General features: G+C 43.1%; 1 protein-coding gene across 1 annotated transcript in view; it reads right to left on the minus strand.

The window, feature by feature from the left end:
- Positions 1–9,150: 9,150 nt before the first annotated feature.
- WASHC5 (WASH complex subunit 5) overlaps positions 9,151–20,337 on the minus strand; it is a 29,037-nt gene continuing 17,850 nt past the window's right edge. Inside the window, exons 16-28 of the mRNA XM_086609559.1 lie at positions 19,018–19,098; positions 18,282–18,383; positions 17,454–17,633; positions 15,302–15,426; positions 14,698–14,860; positions 13,847–13,949; positions 13,660–13,739; positions 12,525–12,628; positions 11,919–12,048; positions 11,707–11,803; positions 11,145–11,298; positions 10,753–10,840; positions 9,151–9,577 (exon numbers count right to left, since the gene is read on the minus strand). Coding sequence (XP_086465685.1) covers positions 9,521–9,577; positions 10,753–10,840; positions 11,145–11,298; positions 11,707–11,803; positions 11,919–12,048; positions 12,525–12,628; positions 13,660–13,739; positions 13,847–13,949; positions 14,698–14,860; positions 15,302–15,426; positions 17,454–17,633; positions 18,282–18,383; positions 19,018–19,098 — 1,464 coding nt within the window. The 3' untranslated portion in view covers positions 9,151–9,520. The remainder of the gene's footprint in view (positions 9,578–10,752; positions 10,841–11,144; positions 11,299–11,706; positions 11,804–11,918; positions 12,049–12,524; positions 12,629–13,659; positions 13,740–13,846; positions 13,950–14,697; positions 14,861–15,301; positions 15,427–17,453; positions 17,634–18,281; positions 18,384–19,017; positions 19,099–20,337) is intronic.

A 20,337-nucleotide genomic window follows, 5' to 3' on the forward strand; every position in this document is an offset into this window, starting at 1 on the left:
ACATCAGCATCACCCAGCATCATTCTATTCCATACAGTGCCTACACAGTACCTGTGAGCTACTGTATATGTCACATACCATCTTTATAATCAGATAAATTAAAGCCTGTAACAGGAAGGCATTTCTCCTCTCAGACTTCTGCATTACCACTCATCACTGCCCAATGCTGCTAAGACAACTGTTTCGATGCCTTGGAACAAGGGGGAGCTGCACACCTTAAAAATGTCCTTCTAACCTGCTTTTAAGGACTGTCATACCTGTAGAAAGGAGGCCTGTGAGAAGTTCAACAAGGCCAAGTGCAAGGTCCTGCATATGGGTCGGGGCAATCCCAAGCACAAGTACAGGCTGAGCGGAGAATGGATTGAGAGCAGCCCTGAGGAAAAGGACTTGGGAGTGCTGGTGGATGAGAAGCTCAACATGAGCCGGCAATGTGCACTGGCACAGAAAGCCAACTGTATGCTGGGCTGTATCAAAAGGAGCGTGGCCAGCAGGTGGAGGGAGGTGATTCTGCCCCACTACTCAGCTCTTGTGAGACCCCACCTGGAATACTGTGTTCAGCTCTGGAGTCCCCAAAACAAGAAGCACATAGAGCTATTGGAACGAGTCCAGAGGAGGGCCATGAAGATGATGATCCGAGGGCTGGAGCACCTCTCCTATGAAGACAGGCTAAGAGATTTGGGGCTGTTCAGCCTGGAGAAGAGAAGGCTCCAGGGTGATCTTATTGCAGCATTCCAGTACTTAAAGGGGGCCGACAGGAAAGCTGGAGAGGGACTTTTTACAAGGGCATGTAGTGACCGGACAAGGGGCAATGGCTTTAAACTGAAAGAGGGCAGATTTAGATTAGATCTAAGGAAGAAATTCTTCACTCTGAGGGTGACGAGGCACTGGAACAGGTTGCCCAGAGAAGCGTCCCATCCCTGGAAGTGTTCAAGGCCAGGTTTTGGGCAACCTGGTGTAGTGGAAGGTGTCCCTGCCCATGGCAGGGGGTTGGAACTAGATGATCTTTGAGGTCCCTTTGAACCCAAACCATTCTATGATTCTATGATCTTGATTTTATTCAATTATATTTGGACAAGTGAATGAAGGACCTTATTTGCCAAATGCAAAATAGAGAAGAACAGCATTTAAAGGCTTGTAAGACACAAGCACACAGAAACAAGATTGTATCCGCGTTAGTGTAGTGTAAAACATCAGCTTTAGAAGCCTGGTGTGATTCAGCCAGTAAGATCCTTGAGGCTTCAAAATCTTTTTTCCTCATACAGACATTGCAGCACTGGGATCGTAGCCAGTCCTGCACCCTGGGAGTGTCTAGATGGAGATGCGTGTCTTGGGTGGAGATGCACGTTTCAGATGTCTCTTCTCCCCAGGAAGGCCCTTGAACATGCCCCTTGAACATGCAGGCTAAACCAATGCAAGCTACCCCTGGGCCGATCTGGGTCTGAGTCTTGGAGTCATGCTTGTCTCAAACCAGCTAATGAGCTTTCCCGGGCCTGGTTAACCAATTAAGCAATGGATAATGGTGCTGCGAGACAACACCATCTGCCGCTGTCAAACTTAGGAGTAAGTGCAATATATTGGGTCTATTGTTTCATGCCGGAACATGAACTGAGAATTATATTTTAGCTGCTAATAACTTGTTCTTAATTCCCACCGATGCTAATAGGAACCAAACAGCTCGCAGTGGAGCTGGCTGTAGGGTGAGCTACAGCCACGGCAGCTCTGGTTTCCGGGCAGCCGCGGGACGTGACCCTCTCGTGGGAAGATTCCTGCCACTGCTGTCGGGTGTCTCAGGGATGGGGTTTGCTGTGGCATGGAGTGACCAGCACCCTCTGCACAGATCAGTGATTTCAGTGGCACAAAACAGCTGGCTTGTTCCTGAGTCTCTGCTCCAGTGGGGTTTCCTGGAAAACAAGAACTCAGTTTTTTAATTATTGTGCAATACTTAATTCTTGCATTACAAAAGTTTGATAGACGGAGAATTATAAGATGGAGGACATTGTCTGATGTTACTTTGTATATATCTGGATTTTCATTGTCTGATTTGTAGTTACTTTTTCAAAAATACAAAATGTGAAAGCTGCACACCTCATTTTCTGCAGATTCTACTTATTTTGATTATAGAAGGAAAAGAAAATATCATGGGTATAACCAATTGATGTCTACTAGAGTTACAGCTCTATCATTACTCTTAGTATTCATTTTTCATTTTTTTGTCTGAAGAGCCACAGGCATTAAAAGTAAACATCATAATTAAAAATGGCATAATTTGGATTTTGACTTCTGTGGCACGATACATACTGCTCAGTTTGTACCTGCTCGAAGTGAAAGGGAATCCCTGCACTGTTGGTTATACCCAGATAAAGCATGAGATGATAATTTCTAGGGAGGAATGCTGGTGAACTCTGTTACTGTATGTATGGCCCAAAGCAGATGGAACATTCAGAATCAGGTCTTCATAAAACATTATTGAGACTTTGTGAGTAGTATAATCTGTTTTAAAGAAGAAATGCAGGGGTATATCCCCTGCTGAGGAGTACTGTGATGAACTAAAGCATAGGAAAGACACCTGCTGATGTTTATGGGCTCCTTCAGCTGCAGAAACTAATTACATCTATTTTTCCAGAGTTTTTTTTCAGTCTGCCTGTGAATCCTAGTTTTCCTTAATAATAGAATCATTATTGATTTTTCTTCTTGCTAAGTCACAGCAGTGTTTTAGACTGCTCTCGAACTGCTCCTCGTGATCTGCTTTTCCCCCAGGGTCCATTGTAACTCTTATACAAGACCCTAAACTTGAAGCTTAGTCATCCATAACTGCATTAATGACAAAAGCCCTTGGGGAAAAATAACAGAAATTGGGGGAATGGGAGAATATTGTCCCCAAAGTTCAGCTTACATCTTAAAGAATGAGCTGTAATATTAGAGCAGCTTTGAGGTGATACACAGTTGCTGTTCCCAGGAACAGAGTGCGTGGGAACAGATGTGTGAATGGGTAAGGCCTGCATCTGGCCAGATGGAACGTGCAATATCCCTGAAACCGAGAGCAGAGTGGTGGGGAGGTACCACGGCTCATCCCTGTTATCAGAGATAAAGATAACAGCACAGCTGCTGTCAAGAAAGATGGATCGCAACTGCCTCCTCAGCAACAATGGTGGGATCGTGCCCTGAAGCTGAACTTTGCTCATTATAATGTCATTGTAATATGTATGACTAGAATCACTCAAGCTCCACCTGGAAGTAAAGAAATAGTATAAAATGGTGAAAGAGAAGGGGGATGTTAGGGAGAAGCCCTCCATCAAAACATCTGGGATCAGTCAACGGGCTGGACCTCTCTTCTCCCCCCCATAGGGATGCCTATTGGGTAAGAGCTCTGTTATGCGCAGTTACTTACTAACACCTTGCTAGCTATTTAGCATTATCACTGATCAGTTCTAGTTTTATATTATTCCAAATCAAATCCGTTTTCACAGTCAGTCCCTATCATCGGCTATCTTTGAATTTGTATCCTGTCACGAGCATATGTAATAAAATTTATCATATATATATATATAAAAAAATAAAAGTTTCTGGAAACTCCATAATTGATACAGAGAATATAAGGCATTTGGCCCATCGCGCTGCCCATGAGGTCCCTGAATAGGTCAGGTGAACCCTCTCTGACTTAGCAGGCTGCCCAGAGGGGCAGGCGGGTCGGATACGAGGGTCTTAGACGTCTTTCTTGGGAAACCGGTAGACTGGTCAAATTGCCCCTGATTTTTATTGAACTGACCTCTGTTGGTCTGATACTGTGTCATTCCTTGACAGCCCTAACGCATTAAGAGTTTTCTGTGTGTTTTAACTTATTTTAACCAACTTTAGGAAACTGTACTTCTGTGGTGGGGACAGGATATTTGCATTTGTTCTGGGAAAGTTTAGAGCTTTCTAAATGAAAAGCTTAAAAAATAAATTCAAATAGGGAAAAACAGTTTGTCACCAGTTTTTGTTCTTCCTCTGTTGCTCTTCGCTTTCCTACCTGTTCAAGTAGGAGTACGTGTTTGTAGCGTGGGTTAGACATTAAAGGCTTCAGGTTATGAATGCTGGGTGATACCTACTCCCCTCCTCCCCCCTTCCACTCTCTCCTTTATTTTTTTCCTGCAATCTTACCATTGCATTCCATCTTTCTCCCCCTGTATGTCTCCATTTGCTCGTCTGGTGTTAGCAGGTGAATAATTAGGAGAAGCAATTGTTATGGGGTTAACTGAAAGGGTTGCATTATCGATCGAATGACGATCAAACGGTAATTAATCAATGACTGAATGAAAATCAAATGGCAATCAAATGGTGATTAAGCAATAATTGAATGTTAGTTAAACAGTGATTTGACGATGATTTAGGAGGTGATTAGACAGCAGTCAAACGCTTTGCTCGTTACTACACTTCTAATGATAGCTGGATATAGAGACGTCGCTAGCATGCAATATACCTTTGGGCCTAACGTAAAACATCGCTTACCTCGTTCCAGATGTCAGATGCCGGGTAAGGGGTCTGTCAACCCCGAGGAGTAACAGTGAGCGGTCCAAGGGGCAGACCACTGCCATGCCACCCGCTGCTGTGCAGGAGAGCTCAGTGGGCTTGGGGGCTACAAGCTTTTGTAGCGTAAAGCTATTGACTTGCTGCCAAAACCCCTTTGGTGGATCTTGGTATATCAGGAGTGCAGCTGTGCAGCAGTTTTAATTACGTCTGCTCTCAGCTTGGGCTGATACTCTCAGCTCCTGACAAGATGTGGCCCAGACTCTTTAGAATCATAGAATCACAGAATCATAGAATGGTTAGGGTTGGAAAGGACCTCAAAGATCATCTAGTTCCACCCCCCTGCCATGGGCAGGGACACCCTCCACTACACCAGGTTGCTTAAAGCCTCATCCAGCCTGGCCTTGAACACTTCCAGGGATGGGGCATCCACAACTTCTCTAGGCAACAGAAGATGCAGCCTAGCACGGGTCTCATGGTCTGCACAGCGGGGCTGGATTCAGTCAGCCCTTCTTGTCGGTGATGCCTGAACCAAAGTGCTGGTCCCTCACCCAGAGTGGAGGCATCCGTCATGCCTGGAGGGAGACGTGGAGGCCGGAAGGGCACTGGCTGCCCGTGGAGAAGCCTACGCTCTGTCTCAGCTGGCACGAACACACCAAAGCTCTTGCGTGGGCAGAGAGATGAGTGCTGGGCAAGCCTATGCCTGCTGGAGAGGGAAGGGCCGTACTCCTAATGAAGGCAGCCGCTGGCACAGAATGTAGGATCTAAAATCCTTCCCTCTGAAAGCCAAGTTACTGTGACACAGATTCAGATTTTGCAAAGGTTGAGTTGGGAAACAACAATGTTCGGTGGTGCTGAACCCCACAGATCAGTACTTGGTCCTTCAGCAGAGGAGGACCAGGTTGGGGAACATATTTAAACAATGCGGGTGTACAGAAGTCCATGGGAGCTGGTGGGATGCACCCCTGGGTGCGGGGAGAGCTGGCAGGTGTCAGAGTGAGACCATTCTCAATTCTCTGTGACTGGTAGTGGTGATCCTGGGGCCTGGATGACAGCAAACATCAGTCCTGTCTTCAGGAACACCAAGGAGGAGGATGAGGGAAGCTGCCGGACAGCCAGCCTCACCACAATCCCTGGGAAGGTGATGGAGCAAATAGACCTGAAAACCATTCCCAAACATAACAAAGGACAAGAAGGCAACTGGGAGTAGTCAGTGTGCATTTACAGAGGGGAAAACCAAGTTTAACCAGATGTCTCAACAGCTGTGCCCAGGGGGCTGTGATCAGCAGCACAACGTCCAGCTGGAGGCCCGTCACTAGTGATGCCCCCCAGCGGTTTGTACTAGCGCCGGTACTGTGTAAGGTCTTCATTAACGACCTGGGCAATGGGCCTCAGCATGTTGGCAGGTGCTACAAAACCATCAGGAGCAGCTGACATAGCAGAGGCTTGTGCTGCTGTTCAGGGGGATCTGAACAGGCTGAAGAAACGGGCAGACAGAAAGTTCAGCAAAGGAAAGTGTGAAATCCAACACCCAGGGAGGGATGTCCCCGGGCAGCAGAACAACTGCTGGAAAACAGCTTGGCAGAAAGGGGCTTGGGGTCCTGGGGGACACGAGTTCACTCCTGCAGCAGTGGCTACCAGGCCAGCCTCCTGGGCTGCACCAGGCAGAGGCCGAGGGAGGTGATCCTTCCCTCTGCTCAGCCCTGGTGAGACATGTCTGGGTGTCGTGTCCAGTGCTGGGCTCCCCAGTACTGGAGAGACATGGACATACTGGAGTGAAGGGCCATGAAGACCATTAATAGTTTGGAGCATCTGTCATATGAGGAGAGGTGCTGAGAGCTGGGACTGATCATCCTGGAGAAGAGAAGGCTCAAGGGGAATCTTATTCGTGTGGATAAACATCTGATGGATGGAGGGAGTAAAGACAACAGAGCTAAGGTCTTCTGAGTGGTGCCCAGTGACAGGACAAGAGGCAACAAGCATGAACTGAGACACAAGAAATTCCAATTAAACATAAGAAAAAACTTTTTTCACTGTTCAGGTAGTCAAACACCTGGGCAGGTGACTCAGAGAGGTTGTGGATTCTCCATCCTTGGAGATACTCAAAACTGAACTGAACATGTCCCTGAGCACCCTGCGTCAGCTGCCATGCTCCGAGCAGGAGGGAGGACTGGACAGTCCCGATGGGGGACTTTGACTTAATTGCAAACCAATGGAGATGAGAAGGGCATGGCCCAGCACTGCAAAGAATAAACAGGGATTGACTGAACAGGAAATCATCAAAGAGTTCAGCCCCATTTCTTTTTCTAGCGTTTTTTCTCCCTAGGCTTTCAATTTCTTGCACGTAAAAGCACAGAGAAATAGAATCACAGAATCATTTAGGTTGGAAAAGACCCTTAAGATCCTTGAGTCCAACCGTTAACCTCACGCTAAAGTCCACCACTAAACCATGTCCTTAAGCACCACATCTACACGTCTTGTAAATAACCCCAGGGATGGTGACTCAGCCACTTCCCTGGGCAGCCTGTTCCAATGCTTGACAATCCTTTTGGTGAAGACATTTTTCTTCATATCCAATCTCAACCTCCTCTGGTGCAACTTGAGACCACTTCCTCTCGTCCTATCACTTGTGACTTGGGAAAAGAGACTGACACCCACCTCGCTACAACCTCCTTTCAGGTAGCTGTAGAAAGCAATAAGGTCTCCCCTGAGCCTCTTTTCTCCAGCCTAAACCTGAGTTCCCTCAGCCGCAATAGGGGAGATGGCTGTGCCAGCCTGCTCATGGTATGCTAGAATTAAATTCACAAATGTAATAAAAAGCCAATAAAATGTAATGTTCCAGGGACCTGGAGCAAGCTGAGTATGAGCACGGTGTTGTCTGTCCTATAATTGCTACCGTTGCATGAAACCATTCAGCCTCCTGTTGCTCACTGGCCTCATTGGAGCTGCCCATAAGGCTGCTAAGCAACTTCTTGGTTTTCAATACCTTACAGATGCCTCCCCACTGCACTGGTTCCTGACTGGCATCCAGGTACACGGGATGCCCTGGCTTCAAGTCCATCTGTAGGTGCCATGGACACCCAGGTGCCCAAATTTTTTGTGGGTCCACTTAGTGAGAGCTTTGCCATCAGGCAGTAGAGCATCATACCCCAGGGGATGGGGTATCAGGAAGCAGCACCATGAATCTGACCTGATCGATCAGCTGCAGCATTGTGCTCCTTGCTTCCCCAGCACACCAGGCGACCTGAGCCTCAGCCTGTCAAACCCAGAGGCTTCAATTCACATATCTCTGGGTTAACAGCTTCCATGAATACTGACTCCCCTCAGAGGTTTCCTGTGTATGTCCAGCTGCCCGCTGACCACTAACGCTGCAGTTAATCCCTTACATACCACCCAGAGGGCAGTATATAACTCAGGAGTGGCGGGGGGGGCTTCTCCTAATATCATGAGCATGGTTGCTAAGTCTGCAGGCTGGCTCTCCCCCCACCTTGCTAAGTAAGCTTTGCTTGGCAGGATGACAGGCAGCAGCATCCTTCCATCGCCTCATTCCTTCACATACTTTGCTGGGGTGGGGAGGTGGGGGAGGATGTGTGTGTGTGTCTGTGTGTCCGTCAGTGAGGCTGTGTGTATGGTGGGGCTGCCTGAGCCCAGATGGAAGGTAGCAGCCTCTCTTCACCTTTTTGCCTCAAATTCCAACATGCAAGATTGTCTCCTGAAACAAAGACATCAGCTCAAAAGGTTTTCAAGGGGGCTTAGGACCCAGCAGAGCAGCAGGGCAGCCAGCTTGATGGGCAAGCTCTTTTTTCATCTTTCCCCCATACAAACTGGTTCCTCTTCCTCATTGCATGATTACATGAGCCTTAAAATCTATTCTTAGTGTGGGATAAACTGGTGCCAGTACCCCAGTAATCCTCCAAAGTGCTGCACATCAATTTTGTTTTGGGGCTCAAGCTGTATGAAGTTTTGTTTCTGTAATCTGGCAGGCTCCTTGCCAGACGATGCCTAAAAATTTTACTTCATTTGCTGGTCCCTATACTAATTCCCAACCATGCCCTCACATGGTGCCCATGACAGTGCTCTGTGCCTCCGTGACATCCTGCTGGGCAGATCTAGTCAGCAGGATGTCATCAACATAATGGAGTGGGTGACACACTGGGGACAGGCTGCACTCCTCCCAGGGCTCAGCCACAACCCTGTGACAAATCATGGGGCTGTGCACGTACCCCTGAGGCAGCAGCCGGGGCTGCTTGAAGGCTGTAGGCTTAGTGGGAGGTCAGCACAGTGGTGGGAGCCACAGCTCTTCTTGCCACAAGGTCCCAGATTCGAGCTTGTCAGGTACCAATTGGGATACTGGCAAGATAACGACACCAGGTGTAAAAGGTTTCATATCAGGACTGAAAGTTACGTGAATAAACACCTTGCCCCCAACATTAGCCATGTTACAGCTGCACTGAAAGAAATATTTGTGCCTTTAAAGAGCATGATCAGACTTTTCAGCTATCGGTATTTAATTATACTTCTGTCCTCTATAGAGGAAAACTAACTTTTTGTAGTACAGAGGCAGGCACTAAACTTCTTTTCACTCTATATTTATTCTCACTAGTGGTCCTCTTAACAGGAAAATTGACACTTTGGAATCATCAGTCCTGGCAAGCTATCCAACACCTTTATTTCCAATTTCGTTGTCCATTTGTTGTACAAAATTCAGACTTCCACAAATAGTTTCTCAGAACAGAAAACTAAATGATTTCTACGTAACCAATTACATACAGCCTTTGTCATGTGCAGTACAAAAGGTACACTGTTTGGCTGAAATACAAATTGTTTATCACGCCAAGACTGAAACAGGTGTTAATTACACAGACTAGTGCTGATGCGTACATTTCACAGAGACAGTTGTAGGTACTGCCTTGAAGCACAGAAAAGGTACAGTTCTGAAAAGCCGTACTTGTCTCATCTCAGTTCCCAGCTCTCCGCTTCAGGTTTAGGGGAAAGACTTGGTCCTCCTCCGTGTTCACAGAACAGTTCTGAACTCATCAAAAATGAAGCTAGGCACGTGTGCTTCAACAACCTGAAGTAAACAGAAAGGCACAGTTAGGTATTGCCTTCATTCTCCATCCGCACGCTCCACTCATCCGTTAACAAGCCTATCTAACCTGTGAACCAAGCACACAACATTATTGACCTGAACCATCCCGGCTTTAGGACGTGCTCCTGCTTGATGCACAAAGGGAGGAAGGAACACCATGTCCTGCAGGTAAGGCACGTCCCGGGCTGTGAGACAGCGCCCAGATCACAGGTACTGGGTGAGACTGGAGGAATGCTGACACCCTCTCTGCTGTTTCTCCACATAGCACCAGGCTGAAGCGGAAGCTGGCACAGGTTCCAGGTACATCAGCTGCAAGACTGACACAGGGACTTTCTACTAAATTGTGCTGCAGGCTGGGAGGAAGAGAGAAACTGGAACAATCTCTCTCTCTTTTGAGTTGTATTGGTTGGGAAATGGCTTATTTGAGAATTATTGAGGTACAGCCTCTAGCAAATAGGATAATGATTCATTTTTAATACCACATACAAATAATGTATCACCTTCAAATGCAGTTAAAGGGAGGGGAAGGGGAAGGGGAAGGGGAAGGGAAGACTGGAGATGGTGTTTCACCAAAATTTAGACTTGCTAAATAGCTTTCTGCCCTGCATTTAAAATACTAAGTTTGTTACTACTTAATACTGCAACATCTCCAAACTTTTTCTTCCCTTCCCAAAAGCCCTCCAGCAACATGCACGCTCTTTGAAGATTAAATGGAACAGACTCTTCTTAAATCCACACAAAGCTGAAAGCCTTCCTGTATTTTTTATCCCATCTCTATTTTCTAGAAAATAAATTTTCCATAAGGATACTATGACTAATATATGAATAGTTACACAAAGTTATGCAAGCAATACAATTTGTAGTTTGTGCAGGGTAAAAGAATCATTACGACTCATTCCTATCAGGTAATGGATTTTTCACCTGTATTTCCTTTCGGCAGTCTTTTACAGGCTATCTGAAAAGGGCCAAGGCTGCTTTTTGGACAAGCTTAACAAGTCCATTATTTTGGATATTCGTTTACAGATGACGCCATGTTCCAGAGGAGAGATGCGTGATCAAACTGCTAGTACGGAACCCCAGCACAAACCAAGATTTAGCTTCTCTGAACAGGACCTTTGCTCAATGCTACATATGGGAGACATGGAATTCTTCCTTACCTTTCTTGGTAACTTCGTGTAGCGAATGTAATCTTCCAGGAACATGAGGGCACAAACTACCTCAGCAGGCATTTCTGGTATCTTCTGGCTAAAATTAAACCACCATGAAGATCATACTCTTACCAGCCGATTAGTTATTTGGATAAAATTACATGAAAACGTCAGCCTTCAAATAACAGCATTTCCGCTAGGTACCATGTGATTCCATTACAAAAAGAAATGGCATTTTAATCTCATAGTTAGTCAAATATATTGTTATTATTTAGTCAAATATATTGTTGTTACTATGTCAAATATATTGTGCCAGAAAAACATACTGAAAACCCAGTGATACCACTACTGAAGCCCTCCTCACAGATGTGATACTCAGGGAAAAAGTAAAACACAGATACCTTGTGCACGGTTCCATTGTTGAACGAATAAACTGACCGATCAGAGCCAGAAATTGCTCTGTGTATCTTGAATGAAACTGTTTCAACAGGGTAAGAAGTCCCAGAACTAAGGGAAGCCAGTCAATTTGATCAGCTGGCCGCTTGCACACCACTCCTGCACAGAAGAAAAAACCAACCCAAACCAACACGATCATAAACCAGAACATAATCTTTAGCGCAGAGGCAAACTTATATAATACACTCTCATGAGATTTTTTGGTGTGCCCCCCTTTCTGCATGCCCACACATAGGAATTAAAAACTAATGTAACAACAGCATTTCTTCTGTAGCAAATGGCTTAATGATTTTAAATAAGGCACAGGATGGGGAATGAGAAAGTCAGAAGCTTGGATTCTGATTCCTACTCCATTGTATTTGGCAATATTATAACAAATCTGCCTGGACATGATGGACTAAAGTCAGACACCAAGTATTTTCCGTGCAGATAGTAAAATTATCTTCTCTACAGGTAATTTCACGTCGGTTGTCATTAGATTTAGACAAACAACAACTTATACAATACCTAAATTTCTGTTGCACTGAAGTTTCGGAAACTGGGAAATGAGAAATAGGAAGTTGACAGTGGGAAAATACGGCAGACGTTTTGTTGTTATGTAGATCTGAGGGGAAAAAAAAAGAGGAACAGGGTTCTTCCACATATTTTTTTTTTTGCTCAGTTAATAATCAATAAAATATAAAAAGTAAACTGTACTAAGCCCTGGAATTAAGTCTGACCTTATTTAATGGATTGTGAATACCAGCTGCTTCCAGATAAGCTGTGATTTCATACAAAAGTGTGTTGTCTTCTTTAGGATAAGGTAGTGATGGGTTCTGATAATGTGCTTCAATGTCAGCCAGTATTGCTCTAAAAGGAAAAAAAATGGATTATATTTAATACTTATTCAGATTATCCCCAAATTAACCTTACACAATGCCACAGGTCATACTAATTTAAAAAATTCCAAGACACAAAACCTTTATATGGTTACATGCAAGAGTAAACCATCTTTTTTTGAATATATTTTTACAAACATTCTATTTGTTTCAAAATCAGTGCCCAACGTTTTCACTGTTCTTACTTCTCATCCAGATATGACCTCAAATCCAGGTATAGCCAACCAAAATTAGAAGCTGTGCTGTCCATTAGCATGTGCATACATATATTACTTGCCAAGTTGTTTATTTTTAGTGTTTTTGTTGGGTTCAAATTCAAACACTGATCAACCAAAACCTGTGTACAGACTCCATATTTTGCTATAATTTAGATTTTAAAGATTGCTGAGCTGATAATAATTACATCACAGTCATACATGCAGCTCTTCGGCACATTTTGCTTCTTACTTATTGAGATTTTCCAAAGCAGCAGCCAAATGCTTGGAGTCAAACCTGCAGGAATAATTTAATTCATTGGTAATCTGTCGTCTTAAAATCTGCATCTGACCAACCTGTTGAAACAAACAAACAAACAAAGGGTGGGGTGTTACACTGAATGCAATGAAGGAAGAGTAAAGCCAAACTATGGAAAAACTTAATGAATAACAATTTATAGTTAAAAGGATGACACAAATTCCTCATTACACCTAACAGCTGTAGGGCTGCCTAAAGCAGGGACACGTGTAGTGGTTGGAGCTACTTCCTTATTTTGGTAACAGAGCGCTGATTCACACCATGTGCAGTCAGAGAGCCAGACCCCAACCGTGCAGTGCAGTCAAAGGAGAGGAGCAGTCACGGTGCTCAAGATTTACACACACTTCATGGTAGCAAATGCAAACTGTGTGAAAAGGGCACTGAAAAGGTAACAGGTATAAAACCCCAGTTACTTTCTTTTTATTCACTGGTCAGTGAAAAGGCTTGGACTCTTTTCCCCATCTCTCCTAGACCTTAGGGTCAGCAATGGCAGGGATAAAAACCAACAGAGATGCTTGTTGCAGTCAAGCTTCCCCTTCCTTCCCTGACCTTTCCTCTTCTCTCCAGTAACATAAACAAGCATTCACAGCACTCTGAAAAACACTGGTCGCCAAACATCATGACAAAGACAAAATAAGGAGACATGTTAGCAGAATAGCTTGTTTACATCTTCCGCACAGTAGATTGAATTATGTGTGAACAAGGAAAGTTCAGGCAATGACACTGCTCCAAACTTTAGCCTTAAGTACATTAGGTTCACAAGGCACTGTGGGCAGCCTCAGACCTCCTGATGCTGAGAGCTAACTCGGTCTTCCCAGATCGGATCTCCAGTGCCAGACTCCATTTTTGGCAAACTATTACCTATGAATCTCAGCACTAAGCACTTTGTGGCGTGTGAGCTGTCCATACAAACGAAGCTCAGGAGCTCTTGCAAAGCCAGGCCTGCTTCACTTGTGATGTTACAGAATTCCAGGTCAACATAATACAACACTGTAAAATAGGTAGATTAAAGTGTATAACCAAAGAGCCTAGAGTGAATTCTGCGTATCACTAACTCGTGTACTCCTACCTTCATTATGGAGTCTAAATATGCTGTCCAGATCTTCTGAGTTTTTGCAACTGCTGCGGAATAAATCTTGTTTGAATTTGCTGGGAAAAGAAGTAGAGTGAAGCATTAAGAAGAGAATTAAGAAGAGAAATAAATGCAAGTGTATAAAGACAACGCTGCTCTTCCATCTTAACCAGCAGGCACTTACCTATAATTCCTTTGAGAGGACTGACAGCATTCATAAGTGCTTTTAAGGTATCCTGTACTGTCCTGTCACGCAATATATTTTTCTGAAACATACTGAGGAAATTCTAAATAAAAGAAAGAAAGAAATAAGTAAGTAAAATCCTCAGATGTACTCTATGCTTTAACCTTTGTGGTCAGATTTTTTAGCAGCAGGGAAAGAAAATTTCCACAGATGAAGAGTTGAGGAATTCTGTAGTTAGACTTTGTGCTTTTCGGAGTTATGCTAATCAGTGTTAGGACAATTAGCAGATCCTCCTCATCAATATGCAATACCCACTGTAGACAACTATTAGTTCAACTTTTGAGGAAAAAATGTCTTCATCGATACTTATTTTCCTTAAAATCTTTAACCAGGCTAGAACTGGATTCTTCTCAGAAAACAAAGAGAAGAATACTTCTCTCTTTTCATTTCACAGAGAAGTATTAGGAAAAAGTCATTACATAGAATTGACACCTTATTTATATCATGGTAGACCCAAACAGTCTAATTCTTTGTTGATACTGAGACAGAAAAATAGAAGTTGACCTGAGATTAAGTTTTCAGTATGCACAAAGTGTACCCTTTCAAAAGGCATCCCTTGCAAACCACCGTTTAATGTAACACACAACCTGGTATTGCACAGCACCATTATTCAAGAGTATCAACTTTCACAATTACACGTGTAACTGAAATTTTACCTTTGGGTTAGAACATACATTTTTCAAATGCTTTTGATTTCAATTTACCGTTTCAAAAATTAACAGATTTTTTTTATTTCACCAGAAGTTATTAAACAATAAAAGCATCGTGACCTTGAGAAGTTCAAAAATTACCTGCAGCTCCTTTACAATCATGAAACACAGCAGCCTGTCCAAACCATTGAGACCAAAGGTACCTAGAGTATCTTGTATCTCTGAGAACAGACGACTATTGGTTACTTCCTGATGAGTTTTGATATCATACCAGGTGTTCATTTGGTCAATGTAACACGTGACTCTGAGGAAAAATTAAACAAACAAATACTTCAGAATAAGATGTGGGCAGTTCCTGTGATAATCTGAGTAATGAATTACTTCATTCAGGCAGAGATTTGAAAGACTCTACGTATCTCAGGTGATGTGTAGTTACTCCTCTCTTCACAAGGGTTCTGTCACCCTTCCCTGGTTTCTCTCGCCTCTATGTGTGTAACACATTGTTTTCTTTCTTAGACTAAAACCCCAACTTTTCATAGAATCATAGAATGGTTTGGGTTGGAAGGGACCTCAAAGATCATCCAGTTCCAATCCTCCTGCCACAGGTAAATTTGGTTTTAGATAAAGATGGTGATATGACAGCTAAGGAAAAAACTGTTTGTTGCATATTTCGTTTGTGCATGGTGGAACTGGAACAATCTAATGCACGGTGCTATAAGACAATCTTGTGACACACAGTACTTACTTTGGGTCTGTGATCCTCAGGATTTCTCTACAAAGCCGGCCAATAAATGTTACGGATTCATCCACAGGTGTGAATTTTGGTATAGGAATATGAGTAGACTGGTATATGCTTTGCCAGTCTTGAATCTGAAAAATAAGTTTTAGAGTAAGTTGCAGTGTTACCATTGCACATTTTTAATTAGCTTAGAAATTTTCTTCCTTTTGTTTAATTTAAAAGTAGTACACTGTAAAACAAAACTGTAAATTACACAGAGCAGAATACTGTAAAAACAGAATAAAGCAAATTGAAGAATGAGTCTTATGACGAAGACCAAGCAGAAGATAAGTGCAGAGGTTGAGAGAATTATCAAGACTTCTGGTGAGAATTCCATCTACTCCTTTCTGCATTAAGACTAGTCACCATTTTGTTTGCTAAATTTAAGATCTATTCACTCCACCACTTGTGAAATAGCACAAAAAGAGCTGGTAACTACTGCGGTCTTTCTAAGCCTCTATTCTCATGGCTAACAATAAATACAGAGGACAACTGTGAGTCAGTAATTATTTTCTGTTTTCTTTGAAAAAGAAAGGAAGAATATCGTTCATAGAATCATAGAATCGTTAGGGCTGGAAGGGACCTTCAAAGGTCATCTAGTCCAACCCCCCTGCAAGGAACAGGGATATCTCCAACTAGATCAGGTTGCTCAGGGCCTCGTCCAACCTGGCCTTGAACGTCTCCAGGGATGGAGCATCCACCACCTCTCTGGGCAACCTGTTCCAGTGTTCTACGACTCTCATGGTAAAAAATTTTTTCCTAATATCCAACCTGAATCTACCTCCCTCTATTTTAAAACCATTACCCCTTGTCCTATCACAACAGGCCCTCCTGAACAGCCTCTCCCCATCTTTCTTGTAGGCCCCCTTGAGGTACTGGAAGACCGCTATAAGGTCACCCCGGAGCCTCCTCTTCTCCAGGCTGAACAGCCCCAACTCTTTCAGCCTGTCCTCATAGGAAAGGTGCTCCAGCCCTCTTATCATCTTCGTGGCCCTCCTCTGGACCCTCTCCAACTGGTCCATGTCCTTCTTATGTTGGGGACTCCAGAACTGGACGCAATACCCCAAGTGAGGTCTCACGAGGGCAGAGTAGAGGGGGAGAATCACCTCCCTCGACCTGCTGGCCACGCTCCTCTTGATGCAGCCCAGGACGCGGTTGGCCTTCTGGGCCGCAAGAGCACATTGCCGGCTCATATTGAGCTTCTCGTCCACCAGTACTCCCAAGTCCTTCTCCTCAGGGCTGCTCACGATCCATTCTCCGCCCAGTCTGTATTTGTGCCTGGGATTGCCACGACCCAGATGTAGGACCTTGCACTTGGCCTGGTTAAACTTCACAAGGTTGGTACGGGCCCACCTCTCCAGCCTGTCGAGGTCCCTCTGGATGGCATCCCTCCCTTCCAGCGTGTCGACGGCACCACACAGCTTGGTGTCATCAGCGAACTTGCTGAGGGTGCACTCCATGCCACTGTCCACGTCACCGACAAAGATGTTGAAGAGGGCCGGGCCCAACACGGACCCCTGAGGGACACCACTCGTGACCGGTCTCCACTTGGACATTGAGCCGTTGACCACTACTCTCTGAGTGCGGCCATTGAGCCAATTCCTTATCCACCGAGTGGTCCATCCATCAAACCCATGCCTCTCTAGTTTAGAGAGAAGAATGTCGTGCGGGACAGTGTCAAAAGCTTTGCACAAGTCCAGGTAGATGACATCCGTTGGTCGACCCTTGTCCATCGATGCTGTCACCCCATCATAAAAGGCCACCAAGTTGGTCAGGCACGATCTGCCTTTTGGTGAAGCCATGTTGGCTGTCACCCACCACCTCCTTGCTCTCCATGTGCCTCAGCATGGTTCCCAGGAGTTCACTGGCAAGCGATATTAAAATATTCTGTTTGAGGTACTTTGCTCTTCTTATGCACAACTAATGCAGTGAGGATGCTGAAATAATTCAGAAAAAGCTGGGGGCAGATGTTTTACACAGTAGTTAGCACATTTAGTTGAAGTCACAACAGTATGGACTGTGCACAATGGGGTACATATACTACATCAATCACAAGCTTTAACATCTAAATATAAAGAGATCTATCAACTTTTTACTTGTTCTTGTTTTTGACTAGCACCTTTGTTCTTAAGAAGTTATTGCACTCCTGTTCCACATTGTAGTTAATAATACGAGACACTTCCTCTTGCCAAATTTTTAAACCATATATGTTGACATAATCCTGGATATATTCAAAAGATCGATGGAAGCCATCCATTGTAGCTGCCATTTCTTTCAGTTTGGGCATCAGTTCGCTTGGCTGCAGATGAAAAAAAGAAAAAAAAGAAAAAAACAAGACTGTGAATAAGTAGAATGCAAAGAAAATGTAAAAGGCTTCTAAATGCCTTTACACAATAAACTCTAAAGGATTTCACTCTGCTCCAGCCAAAACTGAAAAGCGTTGAGAAATTTATCAAAGGTTGTTTGATATCTGAAGTAATTCTTAATAAATTATGTCTTCCTCCCCCTTTTAATGTTTATTTTAGGCTTCTATGGTACTATTGATTGATCTAGGAGACTCAATAATCTGGACAGGATGAAAATAAGGAGGTCATGTTCCTTATTCCATCACCGCCTTTCTATGTTTACCTGGCCTATACATATCACGTGTTGTCATCAGTTGTCACAGACAAAGACAGAACTGTGAATTCAGAATTGATAGGACACTTGGCAACACAATAAAAATATGTTTTTGAATTCTATGTACTCTTAGCAGTTTATAAACTCATTTTAACATCAAATAAGGCATTTCAAATAACCTTTAAAAGTTCAAAAAGTGTACTTTTTTTACAAAAAGGAAATCCACACAGAAAACTACAAATTATTTTCTAGAAGGCAGCATAATAAAAGAGGTCCCAGCAAACTCAAGATGCATAAAAAATTAAAATCAAATCAAGCTGCTACACACCTTGGCTCTTGGATTAAAGATGAGTCCCCTGTGAAGAGCTCGGGCTACCCGCTTTACCAGCTCCTTCCTTATTCCATCCTCTAGTAACTGTTTTGGGTCCACCTAAAGAAAAAAATGTTTTTTCTACTGAAGTCAGAAAGGTATAAAAAATATAAAGGATTTAGGTCGTACCAAGAGAGATATTAAATACTTACGATGAATTGGAAAGCACTGCTAACAGATGCACTTTCCCACCAGTGCTTGTCCAAAATATAAATATTTAAGTACTACTTCTGGATAACAAATGATTTCTTTAAGTTGAATGGCAAATGTTTGTAATTCCCATATTCAACCTTTGATCGTGATTCATTGAGAATGTTGTACAACTATAAGAAGCCACTACGCACTAAGAAGTGTATATTTCTTCAAGAATACTTGCTTTTGGTCCCGAAAGAGGCATCTTAATGTAGGAGGAGTAGTCTTTGCCAATGGAAGAAACAGCTCTTCAGAAAAGCTTTCCAGTAGGAAAAAAAACCCCAAAGATCATCAATTAAGGTTGATGAATCTATTTATAATGAGGACTGTGGATTCTTATCTGGGTGCCAAGTTAGACATCACTCTTTGAAAATCCGTACATAAACTTATTTTTCTTGTCTTTTTATCTTTCCTCAAGGTCTTGGTTAATGTGCTGAAATATCTGTGCTGAAGTGCTAAATGTAACCAAATGACTTTTTCCTACTGGATGATGAAACATTACCTTGATGATACCAACTAAAGTAGTTTTCATCATAAGGATACCTTCAGTGAAGATTGAAATTGCGTGGGTTAGCTTGGCAACCTTTAATAGAAAGAGAAAATACAATTTATTGAAGTGATTTAATAGGTTCAAATAATTACCCTAAGAATATATACATCTTTCCCAGTGGTAGTTTCCTGTTTTAGATTAAAGTAATTTGCACTGATACACTTTCAATTTTACATCTTGTTCTAGACATATAGTACAATAATTATCTTTCTTTTCATTAGATAAATATAAGTGTGTTACCAGTAGGAAAGAACAGGTACCTCTCAGAGGCTTCACAGAGATTACAGGAGGAAAGATGTAGCTGGCTGTATCATGTGTGTACAAAACATCACGGACTAAACTCTTAAGCTGGTCACTTTGAGCAGGCTAGGGACACAGCTTGAAGTAGCTATTCTGTAATAAAGCCTGCTGCCAGCAATGAGTCCACTTCAGTACTTCCACTGATCTAATACAGTAGCACATTCACTTAAGCTTTAAATTATTAGTTGAGCATCTTTATGCTCAGACAAACCAGTCTTTTGCCTTTAAGACGTTTACAATACAGAGACAACACTGTTCAGTCTTACAATTCTACAGAAATCAAAATGGAAAAGCTTTTGTGTAAGATAAGCAGTTCCCCCTTCACGTCCTCAAAATAAAAGAAGTACTACTGAATTCTGCCTCCTCCTCCATTCCTACCTCCACACAAAATAAACTGACTTTACAAAGTTTAATGGGGGAAGTCTAAACCTAGTGTTCAGGTCTCAACATCAGCTTAATCAGAGACCACAGCTGGTTTGTATACAACACCTAACAAGTCAGCACTTTGGCAAGAACTGCTGGAAAAAGCTGGCATCTTAACTGATAATTGGAGATATATTCTTTGAGGGAAAGAGTTACTGGTTTACTCAGGTTTTTGCTCCTCATCTTCCTCTACTAAAAATAAACCCAAGTAATTTTATGTTTGCTCACTCTTCCAGACTGGTAACAGTGCACAAAAAGTAGATGAGTAATAGCAGCTTTATCAGATCAAATCAACGCGCCTCCAGCTTGTCTTCACATTTGAGGGCAGCAAAAAACTTAACCCTGATGGCTTATTCAGTCTTTGACCTTCTCCTTCTCCTGGAACAAGCATTCCAAATGTACACGGCTTCATTTCAGATTCGAGTTTTTAGGGTTCTCCCCCCAGTAAATCAAAAAATCTTTACGGTCATTTATAAATATATTTAGTTTTTCTCCCCTTTTCTATATGATCAAATATTTAACTTTTACAAACAGGAGAGCAAAACTTAC

Source organism: Tauraco erythrolophus, chromosome 3 (genome assembly GCF_009769465.1).
Source record: "Tauraco erythrolophus isolate bTauEry1 chromosome 3, bTauEry1.pri, whole genome shotgun sequence".
NCBI lineage: Eukaryota > Metazoa > Chordata > Aves > Musophagiformes > Musophagidae > Tauraco > Tauraco erythrolophus.